This window comes from Lissotriton helveticus, chromosome 1_1 (genome assembly GCF_964261635.1).
Source record: "Lissotriton helveticus chromosome 1_1, aLisHel1.1, whole genome shotgun sequence".
NCBI classification, from domain to species: Eukaryota; Metazoa; Chordata; class Amphibia; order Caudata; family Salamandridae; genus Lissotriton; species Lissotriton helveticus.
Genome location: NC_136057.1, coordinates 1328700233 through 1328713318, shown reverse-complemented (window position 1 = coordinate 1328713318; position 13086 = coordinate 1328700233). Strand labels below are relative to the sequence as shown.

Genomic DNA, 13086 nt, shown 5'->3' with positions numbered 1-13086 from the left:
ACTTTGTCACTAAGGGGCCGATTCCGATCCCGCTAGGGTGGCCTCCAAACAGGTTCCAGAGTGAACAACTCTGATTCAGAGCCTATGTTTCCGACCGAGTCGTCCCCCATTCTGAACAACCATGAAGATGCGAAGATCTCGTTCGCCTTGACCGAATCGTTTCTGAACCCGATCCTGTCAGTCTAACTGGTTTACAGCCGAATCGTACTGTGCAATGAACCCGGCTTCTGAACGAGCAACTATGATGCACAATTCGGACAGCCCTATCAACTCGGTCTCAGTGAGACGAAACGGCTGTGGGAATTGGACTTTTGAGGGGGCCATAGCAGGCCCCCCTTCACCCGGGGCCCTCCGAATCTGTTGCGGGGGAGTGCCCATGGGTCTCCACGATCTAAGCATGCACAGTGTGGTGGGCACCATGGGGTGCCGGCCACAGGGTCCCTCCCTCCCACTCCCCCCTTTTTGCAATGGGAGCCTGTGAACGCGTTCAGTATACAGGTTCCCATAGAGTTCAAACTGAATCAGAGCAAACCGAGAGCGTCAACATATGGATGCATCGTACTCGCTTGGTCGGACTCTCACAGCGCGATTCACTAGGAAAGCCCTCCGGAACGGAGTCGTACGAAGGGCTTTCCTAGCTAGATCAGAATCTGCCCCATAATTGGATTTTTAATGACCATTAAAATAAGTATTTGAACCTTTTTCTAGCTGCTCCCACGCCATATTCCAGCATTATAAGTTGTAATAATGAAACCCAGTTTTTCCCTATGGGAAAGAGATACTTGTGACAGTGAAAACAACTTTGGAGGTTTTTCACTGCCAAGACACGTAAAACCTTAAATTTACATGTCTTACTTCTTAAATACCAAGCACCGCATCCTATGGAGCCTACCTTGGGGTGACTCGTAAGTTTTAAAAAGAAAGGTTTAGGCCTGGCAAAATATTTATTTGCAAGGTCGAAATTGTGTCAAAATCTGCCTACCTAGGCTACAATTGCAGACCTGTAGACATGTTGACAGCACTACCTTAAAGGGTGGCACAGTGAGTGCTGTAGCCGACTACTGGCATTTAAATTACAGGCCCTGGCTACATGCTTTACTTTATACTAGGGACTTACAATTAAATGTGCCAATTAGGTAAATACTAATTTAATAATGTTTAAAAAGGAAGAACACAAGAACTTTATTACAGGTTAGCAAGAGTAAAGTGCACTGAGTCCTGTGTCCAAAAGAACAGGTTCAGCTACAGATGGTAAAAATCTGGGGCAATGCTACACAACACATGGTTATTTTTTAACAGAGACCATATAAAGTTTTAATTAGATTTTCCAAAATCTGATGTCTTCTACTTTATTTATCTGATTTTATGACTTCAACTCCTAAAGTATTTGCTGAACCTCTACCAAAATGTTTTCCCAATAAATTACTTTCCATTCATTTCCTTAGTCAATACTTTCCGTATTTACCAAACCACTCACTTATATTTCAGATGAGATTTCTCATTTATTTATTTTATTTATTTATAATTGCATTTATAAGGAGCACAGCTACCCACAATGGGGTCTCCCGGCGCCGCAAGAGGTAACGCAAAAGTGAGTCCAAAGTTATCATTGAGGTAAGAGCCAGGTCTTCAGGTCTCTGCAAAATTTCGTCAAGGATGGTTCAAATTTCAATGCAGCTGGAAGAGAATTCGACAGTTTTGGAGCCAGACAGGAGAAGGAGCGTCCGCCCATTCGCATCAATTTAAAATGTGGAATCAAATAATTCCCTTGAGATGAAGATCTGAGAGGACGGGAAGGAACATATTGTTGGACGAGAGACTGGAGATAGGCCGGTGCTGACCCCTGCTTAATCTTATACATAAAGCAAAGGGCCTTAAATTTGACTCGGCTTTCAATGCGGAGCCAGTGTAAGTCTTTGAGATATGGAGAGATGGAGGATCTCCATGGGACCTTGCATAAGAGACGGGCAGCAGAATTTTGAACAAGCTGGAGTTTCCTCTGGATCTCCTGAGTTCCTCCAAGGTAAAGCACATTGCCATAGTCCAGGCGAGAGATGACCAGGGCCTGGACTACAGTGCGCTTGGTAGAGTCAGGAAGCATCCAGAGGTTTTTCCGAAGCCACCCTAAGATGGTAAAACAGGTGGCTGCCACTCTAACCACTTGTTGCCGCATGGAGAGCGAATCATCCAAAACAAAACCAAGGTTTCGTACCTGCGCAACAGGAAGGGGTAGAGGGCCAATGTTGGGGGCCCCAGAGATGTTTATGCTTGCCCAAAATAACCACCTCCGTCTTGTCCCCATTCAGTTTTAAGAGGTTTGTCTGCATCCACTCCGCCACTCGACTAAGACCCTGTTTGAGAGCGGACGGGGAACACAGCTTGGCCGAAGAAAGAGAGAAGATAATTTGAGTATCATCTGCGTATGAGTAAAGGGAAAGACCAGCATTTTCCACGATGGTAGCCAGGGGCCTCACATAGATATTAAAGAGCATAGGGCTCAGTGAGGAACCCTGAGGCACCCCATGCGCAGCCGATCGGACGCAAGAAGAAAAGTTGGAAGAAACAACCTGAAGTGATCGAAAACTCAGAAAAGAGGCCAACCAAGCCAATGCAGGTCCGGCCACCCCAGCCGCCTTCAGTGCTTTCAGAAGTGCAGGGTGCGAAACTGTATCAAATGCGGCGCCTAAATCTAGAAGAATAAGCGCCGTGGTTTCGCCCTGATCAAGGCAAGAACGCAAGTTCTCGGTAACCCCCAAGAGGGTGGTCTCAGTGGCGAAATGGGTGCGAAACTCCGACTGGGACTGGTGTAAGAATCCTGTAGTCTCCAAATGAGAGGTAAGATGTATGTTGATGTGCCTCTCCAAGATCTTTGAAAACATAGGCAGCAAAGATATAGGCCGAAAATTCGAAAGCGTCTTGGGGTCTGCGCCAGGTTTTTAGGTCGAGCTTGTCCCATTCCGCAGGAATGGATAGGATCGAATTCAAGTGCTTGATCCGACTCGTGAAACCACTGGCGTTTCTTCACAGTGCATGTGAGGTCACGTGGCCACAAAAGCGGGTCACGTGACCACACAAGCACGCGCATCTCCCTAATCCGCCTCCCACGGCCGTCCTTTCTGCCCACCAGCACTTCAGTTCCGTCCCTCCTCCCCCCTAATTACATCCCTGTTCACGCCCTTGTCTCTCTCTGGCTCGCGCTTTACTTTTCTCTCTCTCTGCTCTCTCTCTCTGCTCTCTCTCCCTTTGCCCCCTCCTGCTCACGCTTTACTTTTTCTTCCAAATGACATACTTTTTTGCCAATCCAACGTAAAACACGCATTCCTTATTAATATGTATGATATCAGCAAACAAAAAAGAGAGAATGTAATGGTAATGGAAGTCGCATTCAAGCCATTGACGGATGCTATGTTGAAGCTCGGATAATACAGTGCAGCAAAAGCGTTACTTTTAAATCGCATTAGTGCTTCGCCCAGAACGCTCTTTATTTACTTTCACTACAATAGTGTTTTTTTGCACCCAACCTATTTATTTCCCGCAAAAGCGTTACTTTTAAATCGCATTAGTGCTTCGCCCAGAACGCTCTTTATTTACTTTCACTACACCTAATCCGCCTCCCACGGCCGTCCTTTCTGCCCACCAGCACTTCAGTTCCGTCCCTCCTCCCCCCTAATTACATCCCTGTTCACGCCCTTGTCTCTCTCTGGCTCGCGCTTTACTTTTCTCTCTCTCTGCTCTCTTTCTCTCCCTTTGCCCCCTCCTGCTCACGCTTTACTTTTTCTTCCAAATGACATACTTTTTTGCCAATCCAACGTAAAACACGCATTCCTTATTAATATGTATGATATCAGCAAACAAAAAAGAGAGAATGTAATGGTAATGGAAGTCCCATTCAAGCCATTGACGGATGCTATGTTGAAGCTCGGATAATACAGTGCAGCAAAAGCGTTACTTTTAAATCGCATTAGTGCTTCGCCCAGAACGCTCTTTATTTACTTTCACTACAATAGTGTTTTTTTGCACCCAACCTATTTATTTCCCGCAAAAGCGTTACTTTTAAATCGCATTAGTGCTTCGCCCAGAACGCTCTTTATTTACTTTCACTACAATAGTGTTTTTTTGCACCCAACCTATTTATTTCCCTTAATAAGGCGACAATGCCTCTTCAATACTTACTCCTCCCTTGCATCATTTGCTGATTGGCTGTCCGAATGCAGCAGACATTGTACCTCAGATTGCAAACAGATTCGCACCTCTGCTGACTCCGGGAACTCCGCCTCCCTGCCCCCTTAATGCAGCCAGCGCCAGAGCATTCCAAATCCTGTTCCGACAATAGGACACATAATTAGAGAAACACTCGGTTTTTTGGGGAAAGGTCACATTGGGTTGTTTAAAGAACATGTCTGTCATTAGAAGAAAGGGCCACTAACTAGATGACTCCCTGTCATCAAGGACACCGTGTTGTAGTCATGGGATTTTATTTAACTCTGCAATGAATTCTGGGACTTGTAGTCAAGATGCTCATATGGTTGCTCACAATTTTTACTACCTCATGTATTTTGTTTGCTCACAATTGTCACTATTACCTTATGTAACGTAACGTATGCTTTTGTAATCTGTTCTTTTGTAATGTTTCTCATTATGTTTCATTTCTGTTCCTTTTGTGAAGCGCTCTGACACCTTCGTTTCTTCACAGTGCATGTGAGGTCACGTGGCCACAAAAGCGGGTCACGTGACCACACAAGCACGCGCATCTCCCTAATCCGCCTCCCACGGCCGTCCTTTCTGCCCACCAGCACTTCAGTTCCGTCCCTCCTCCCCCCTAATTACATCCCTGTTCACGCCCTTGTCTCTCTCTGGCTCGCGCTTTACTTTTCTCTCTCTCTGCTCTCTCTCTCTTTCTCTCCCTTTGCCCCCTCCTGCTCACGCTTTACTTTTTCTTCCAAATGACATACTTTTTTGCCAATCCAACGTAAAACACGCATTCCTTATTAATATGTATGATATCAGCAAACAAAAAAGAGAGAATGTAATGGTAATGGAAGTCGCATTCAAGCCATTGACGGATGCTATGTTGAAGCTCGGATAATACAGTGCAGCAAAAGCGTTACTTTTAAATCGCATTAGTGCTTCGCCCAGAACGCTCTTTATTTACTTTCACTACAATAGTGTTTTTTTGCACCCAACCTATTTATTTCCCGCAAAAGCGTTACTTTTAAATCGCATTAGTGCTTCGCCCAGAACGCTCTTTATTTACTTTCACTACAATAGTGTTTTTTTGCACCCAACCTATTTATTTCCCTTAATAAGGCGACAATGCCTCTTCAATACTTACTCCTCCCTTGCATCATTTGCTGATTGGCTGTCCGAATGCAGCAGACATTGTACCTCAGATTGCAAACAGATTCGCACCCCTGCTGACTCCGGGAACTCCGCCTCCCTGCCCCCTTAATGCAGCCAGCGCCAGAGCATTCCAAATCCTGTTCCGACAATTGGACACATAATTAGGTTTTTTGGGGAAAGGTCACATTGGGTTGTTTAAAGAACATGTCTGTCATTAGAAGAAAGGGCCACTAACCAGATGACCCCCTGTCATCAAGGACACCGTGTTGTAGTCATGGGATTTTATTTAACTCTGCAATGAATTCTGGCACTTGTAGTCAAGATGCTCATATGGTTGCTCACAATTTTTACTACCTCATGTATTTTGTTTGCTCACAATTGTCACTATTACCTTATGTAACGTAACGTATGCTTTTGTAATCTGTTCTTTTGTAATGTTTCTCATTATGTTTCATTTCTGTTCCTTTTGTGAAGCGCTCTGACACCTTCGGGTAAAGTCCGCGCTATATAAAAATGCATAAATAAATAAATAAATAAAAACATGACCGATAGTGAAACGACGGGGGAGGGGTCGGTGGGGGCATGGGGAGGGGGCCGGTGTTTAGGGAAGGATTGCGTGTCTTTCTTTGCTTCTTAAACTTTAATGTTGCCAGCAACATCTCCGAAGGGGCCTCGGAGACGTAGAACGCTATCGGCCGCCTAGACAGACGCAGGGGCCTCGAAGCATCAGATAAGCGCAGGCGGCGCTTCCTTCCACAAACAAGGCTAGGATTCCCAGCTGGGACCCCTGAGATCAGCATTACCAGCCTCCCCCGGTAAGGAAGCGCCGAAGCTTAGAGGGTGATCAGCAATTAAGGGGGGAGGGGAGGGGTGGGGGCAAATGAATTAGGAAGAAGTCTCACCAGCCTGCTAAAGTGCTCCTTCAAAGTGCTGTCACTTTTATCGCAGGGCCACCAAAAGTGCCCTTGGGTGTGACTGGGGGAAGCCAACACCTTCTCCCTTTAATTGGAGCAGGCCGACACAAAGGCAAGCTCTGCACACACCAGTGGCGCTATAATATCACACCCCCTTCACCAATGAACGGGAAGCCCACAGGGGCCTTGTGAAAAGAAAAGGCAGTGGTGAGTTTTGGATTGTGGTTCCAAACTCCAGCTTTGCAGTTGGGCTTTTCCATGATTATCATTTTGGAGCACTGTGTGCGTTCACACTTTTGGTTAGGTATTGTATTCGCTAACATAAAAGTAAACAAGCATTGGCATAGCCAATAGGTCTCGCTTTTTGGACCCTATAAGTATTTAGTTATGCAGCAGAATATCCTTGGTGCAACAACACCAACTGTTGCATGGCTAAACACTTTTAAGGTCCCAAATGCGAGACCTATTGGCTATGCCAATGCTTGTTTAAAAAGTGAGACCACCATAGCTCTCTCCCACTCTTCAGGGACAGTAGATTCCCGTAATGAAGAATTCAGGAGCTCTTGAATGACCAAGAGTAGGTCGGGAGATAACTGTCAGAGAATATCAATAGGAATTGGGTCCAGAGGAGAGCCTGAGTTCACCTTAGCCAAGCAATCGAAGAACGAACTCTGATCTAACAAGGGCCACTCAGAGATCTGTACCACAGGAGATGGGGATCCATGTTCTCCCAAAGAGGGAGGCTCAGGATGTGTCCAAGAATGAGCGGATGAGAGAGAGAGAGTTATAGATCGTTTCGACTTTAGATATAAAAAAGTCAGCGATTTCGTTGCATTGGATTTCCCCCAGAATAGGAGGGGTGGGAGAGGTATTAGAGCCTGCTAATTTCTTCACCATTGAAAAAGGAGCTCTCGGCCTGTTTGTGGCGCTGTTAATGGATTCCGAAACATAGATGGCTTTCGCCTTTCTACAGGCACGATGGTACTGCCTGAGCGCTGATCTGTAAATCAATTTGTCGCTTAAGGCATATGTTTTTCTCCAGGATCTCTCCTGATGTTTACATTCGGACTTCAGTCTTTTCAGATCGTCCGAGTACCATGGAGCTGGAGGAAGATGTGTATTGTATCGTCTAGAACATAAAGGCAGGTGATGATTAATATTAGAGGTCAGCCAGCGGGATACTTCCAGGTTCAAAGAAGAACACATAAGTTTAGTGTCTGGACGATTAGCAGAAAGTGAGGCATTAAACGCAGGGATATTCAGCTTGGTCCATGCTCTATAGCTACCCATAGCGCCAGGAAAAGTCGATTCCTTAGCGCTTTCTGCAACCAGACTAAAATGAATGGCAAAATGATCTGACCAGTCAAGGGGAAGAGCAGGGACACTGCAATCAAGCGAGATATTACAAATAATAGGATCAAGTAAGTGACCAGCCTGTTGTGTAGGACCTTGATTGCGTAAGGTTAAATTAATGGCCTCACAGTCAGATAAAAACATTTTACTTAAACTATTTTGGGTGTCTTCTAAATGGAGGTTCAAATCCCCAAGATAGTAAAATTGGCTGACTTCAAGGCAAATGGAGCTACTCGCTCAGCAAACGATGATAGCCACTGGGTGGGTTTGTCGGGGGGGGGCGGTAAATAAGCATTCCCGATAGTGTCAGTTGGGGAGAGACCGCTAGTTTGAACAAGGCGGCTTCACAATCAGGAAATGGAAGGGCTTCCAATTGACAGAAATAAGTGACCTTAAAAATGATCGCAATCCCGCCGCCTTCCCCAGTGTCTCTATATCTTCTGGCAATAACATAGCCAGGTGGCAGAGCACTAGCAACATCCTGCCCAGAACTAGTGTGAAGCCAGGTTTCTGTTAGAAACAGAGCATCTGGCTGAGCGGAGTTTAGTAGATCAAAGATGTGATCTCTATTTTTTTACAAAGAGCGGCAGTTGATGCTCCAGAACTTGTAGGATGGAATTGGTAGCACAGAAGGCACATTATGTATAAGGGGATCCGTATGACATTTAACAATGTCATGGCTAAATGCAAAATTACAAAATAAACATTTCACCGAGTCTGTGGCTAAAAGGTCAAGAGGCAAACAAGTAGAAGGATTACCTCTAATCTGGCATAAGTCATTAGCTGAATATGAGAGTGGTTTGTATATTTCGGCCTCACCTTGAGCAGAGTTTCTGGCCGCTGGGCACTCCAGGGCGCAGACTGGCTTGCCTCTGGCGCGCGCGCTGCGCGCTTGCATCCGATCGTTTAAATAGCGGCCGGTCAGCGCGGGAGGGGCGTCCTGGAAGTCGGCAGAGTCCTTCCTCTAACCCGCGTTTAGGAGCGAGAAGAGGAGGGCGCCATGTTTAAAGGGTGCAGTCCACCCTGATTACAGAGAGAATCGCAAAAATAAAAATGTTGCCAAAAGCACAGCACAATTTTTACAATTTTCGAAACGGGGGAGGAACAAGGTTCCAATGGTTAAGATTTTAACGTGCAGGTATGCGGGTATACGGAGAATGCAGAGAGTTAAAAACAAACATCTTCACAAGCAATAATTAAGGACTGACCTCGCTGCGTGCTTGCATCCAGTCGTTTAAATAGCGGCCGGTCAGCGCGGGAGGGGGTTCCTGGAAGCCGGCAGAATCCTTCCTCTAACCCGCGTTTAGGAGCAAGAAAAGGAGGGCGCCATGTTTAAAGGGTGCAGTCCACCCTCATTACAGAGAGAATCGCAAAAATAAAAATGTTGCCAAAAGCACAGCACAATTTTTAAAATTTTAGAAACGGGGGAGGAACAAGGTTCCAATGGTTAAAATTTTAGCGTCCAGGCATGCGGGTATACGGAGAATGCAGAGAGTTAAAAACCAACGTCTTCACAAGCAATAATTAAGGACTGACCTCATGAATTGCTCTGTAACTCCCATTCTGAATACTCACAATTTAGTCATCTCCATTGCAATGATTTTCAGGCATACAACATAAATCCCTTCCTTTCAAATATTTAACCTCAGTGCGCTCTCATTTTAGCAACCAAATACCCAGCCTGTCCACCTGTAACTCATGGAGTTATATAGTGTCTCCGCAAGGAGAGCCTTCTGTGCAATTATTTTTCCCCAGATGTCTCTATTTTCTCTGACAGGAAACTATTCACCTTAATTTTTGCATTTTTCCAGCAGCAGATGTCTTTTTTCCATTTTTACCTCAATGGTATCTCCTTCTTTTCACAGTAGAGGCCATTGCCTTCTTTGGAAGTCCAAAGCTATCCATTAATATTACAGTCAGCCTTGTCCCCAACCAATTTTCCAATGACTGTGTCAGTTCCTCTCTTAGAACTTGACGCTGCAGCACGCACCACCCAAAGAAACATCCTACTCCAACTTAAACCGTTTTCTGGAAATACCATAACTAGAGATTACTTCCTTGTGCAGAGATATGTGAAGGAACAATTTATCAGACTGCAGATTCCAAACACTAATTTCTACACTTATTCCACATTCCTAATAGAACTATTTGAAATACTGCACTACTCATGCATCTTGGATTACTGTAACCCATGGTATTAGTAATTTCAGGTGCAGGATTACTGATGCATTGTGCTCACATTACTTAGAATGAGTGCCTAAACTTCACTGATTCTTCTCCAGGTGTGAACATTTCAGAACTCTGAGGTCAGAAGAAGATTCTCCTGAACAGGAAAAGAATCTGAAGAGCTTCTACCAGCACTATCCCAACCTAAAGAAGACATTGTTAAGGGCCAGAGGTAAAATGGTCGTTTTTTGTGTGCAAAGGCACACACGAATCAGTAATGATGTCTCTCTTGTTTACAAAACAAAGACTTGATGGCCTACCTGCCTATCTTAATGATACTCTTACTGGTATCAGATTTTCCTTATTTTAATCTTTAACAATTAATTGAACCTCTGATCATCAGCTCTGTCATGTTAAAATTGACTTGTTGCACATTTGTTTGACAGACAAGGGCAGGTCTGACTTTGAAAGACCATGACTGTCATTAGCATGGGGATGCCAAGATAGATGGTACTCTTAATTAAGATAACCCAGAAGTCAAACAATGACTGTAAATCTCATGGGCAAAAGCAACATATTCTGTGGGACTGAAACAGAGTGTTCCCCTATGCAATATACAGGATTTCTAGACAGTGATTGTGTTCTAACCCTAATGAAGTTTGGAGACACATGAAAAGATAGTTTCCTTGATGCCTTTTAGATTTCACTGCTATCAGAACTGCACCTGATTATCGATAGTATCAAAGGATGTTGATAGGTTCAAATAAAAACAACTAAATACAGCAGACATTGATAGACTGGGGAACAAATCTACCACACAGATTAAGGCCGACTCTGCTTCATGGCCATCTCCTAAAATAGACAAGGTAGTTGTGAAGTAATAACCGTCTTACTTGGTGAAAATCTCCTTCTTCAGTACTTTGACTAAAAATGTGAAGTTGGATATAGGATCATAGAGGACAAGTGCATAAACATCAGGACATCTCTTCATGAGTTGGCACACTAATGAACGTTTGTCACCAACTTCTAGTCATAGCCTCCAGCAACCATCAGCAATTGTTCAGATGTATTATAAAGGAACATTGAGGTTTTAGTACCAAGTCCATTACATCCTCAATATAAGAGTAAGGTGTGTGAGGATAGAGAATAATCTATATTTCTCTGAGTCATGATTTGCATCTGTGTGCAGATTGACCATTGATTTGAACTAGGCTACATGACTCACATGCGAATATCACCTTATCAACAGAGCGATAAACTCCATATCTCCACAGTCTGACAAACCCTCATGTACCGAATGATCACTGGCTGATCCAATAGGCTGTTTCTTTTCTAAGCAATCATCAGATGGATGTCTAGATCTGAAGACCTCATGCTTGCATCCCTTGATAGGTACCAAAGTTGGAGCAGTATCTTGGCCCACACTCTGGTTAGGTTGACATCACTTGACCTTTTATGGGAAGGTGGGGGTCTCTAAATTCCCAGCTTATAGCTGTTGGGTAGATTAACCCCTTCAGCGCTGCGCGAATTTCGCTGCAGTGCTGAAGGGTTTAAAACCGTATTGGCTCATGACGGAAATGTTCCGTCATCAGCACCGGAGCACCGACGCTGATGACGGAACCGTTCCGTCATGAGCATGCAAGGGGTTAAAAAGTACTTCTTTAGCTGGACTTAGTATAAACTGAGTCAACCAACTAAACTCTATTTTGTCATCAGTCCATATGCTAATATATCCTAGAACATTGGGGTGAAATGTAGGTCCAGAAGGTGCAAATTTTCGGAATAACCACGTAAAAACATTTAAATACGATGAATCTCAGTAGAATGTATTTACATATCACCTGCCTTGGATCTGGCCCTTCTGAACCTATGCTGGACACCTCTTCCCGAGAACATTGTGCCCAACACTGGTCTCAGAGGGCTGCATCAATGTTTGAAGTTCAAAAGAACCATGTGAAATTAATTTAAAATGATTGAGGTAAATAGGACACATTTTCATTGTCAGTACTTATATCATCCTGTGTTCTTGTGTCACTGTTGGGCATCCATGCCTTAGAGCCATAGTGCAGGTGAAACCGTAAAAAAAGACTAAGGTCTTGCTTCCAGCGAGTTTACATACAAGATTGAAATCCATAGATTCATTCTAAGACATGGCACAATGATTAGTTAATGCTCATTTGACTTCTCCTTAGAACTAGTCTAGGTTATACACAAAGGGTCACATTGAAGCAGCATTGATTTTCCCTTGTAGAGATCCACTAGCGGTTCTCTATCGTAGGCATTTAATAAGGCGCCCCTCATGTAGGAAGAACCTGACAGATTGGCATCACATACCAAACAATGTCTTTGTTCGATTGCTCGACCTTCCTTAACTCAGCCAGTAGTGGCCTTTTCCATCTAGCCAGGGACTTAGTTGTGCACCTTAATAAACAACTGAAGAGGCACTGCAGTCATGCTCTAGGCCCCCAGGAAGCTATATATGCAGCCTGTATAAAATCTTCTTTTCAGTTAAGTTATATCAGAATCTTTAAAAAGCCCTCCATTGTATGAGACAATAGTGAAACCCTATGCAAATATTTACCTTTTGTGGAAATGCATGCATCTTGTAAGAAATATCTAGTATTCATAGTAAACTTGTTAATTTATGTTAAGTTACTTTATGTTGATTTGTAGAGCCCAAAAATCACCCACGAGGGTGTCCATGTACTTGAGAGGGTATCCAGGCGCCATATGATAGCACATCTAACCCCTCTATATGTACCAGTATAAAAGGATATATGTATTCTACTTTTATGAGCCTACAATTAAAGCGCCTATTTTATGATGTCCTCAAAGGCACAACTATCGAAAAAAGGGTGTCAAAGAACAATAAATGTGGAGATGTAACTAGAAAATATATTTTATGATTACATAGATTAGGATTGCATCACATTACATAATATATGTGCTAACATATTTGTTTATTTTTATACCAGAATCCTTTATAACAGAACTGGGTAAGTTAACCTACTAGTGATTATTTTACACATTTCTGTGTGTTCATTTTGTTTCATTTATTGACTGTATTTTTGTCTCTTTCTTTCAGAATGGAGAAAAGCACAGAGATTTGCTGGTGAGTTAATATATACTCTATGCAAAGGCAGATGTCGGAGCATCCATACTGTGAGGTACAGAGTGCCATACCTCTTCTCATATGACATGCTTTCAGCAATGTGCAGCCTACCTATCATAGCATCTCTGTGAGGAAAGCAAATGATATCAACCTAACCTTATTATTAGACATTGTCAGTTTTGTGCGCATACCAAAGGACCT

General features: G+C 43.7%; 1 protein-coding gene across 2 annotated transcripts in view; it reads left to right on the top strand.

Moving 5' to 3' along the window:
• LOC144823680 (E3 ubiquitin-protein ligase TRIM39-like) overlaps window positions 1-13086 on the top strand; it is a 137331-nt gene that overhangs the window by 79490 nt on the left and 44755 nt on the right. Inside the window, exons 5-7 of one of the 2 annotated variants that reach the window (XM_078682416.1) lie at window positions 9890-10005; window positions 12749-12769; window positions 12859-12940. In XM_078682416.1, coding sequence (XP_078538542.1) covers window positions 9890-10005; window positions 12749-12769; window positions 12859-12940 — 219 coding nt within the window. The remainder of the gene's footprint in view (window positions 1-9889; window positions 10006-12748; window positions 12770-12858; window positions 12941-13086) is intronic. The other variant, XM_078682406.1, reaches the window with a different exon arrangement.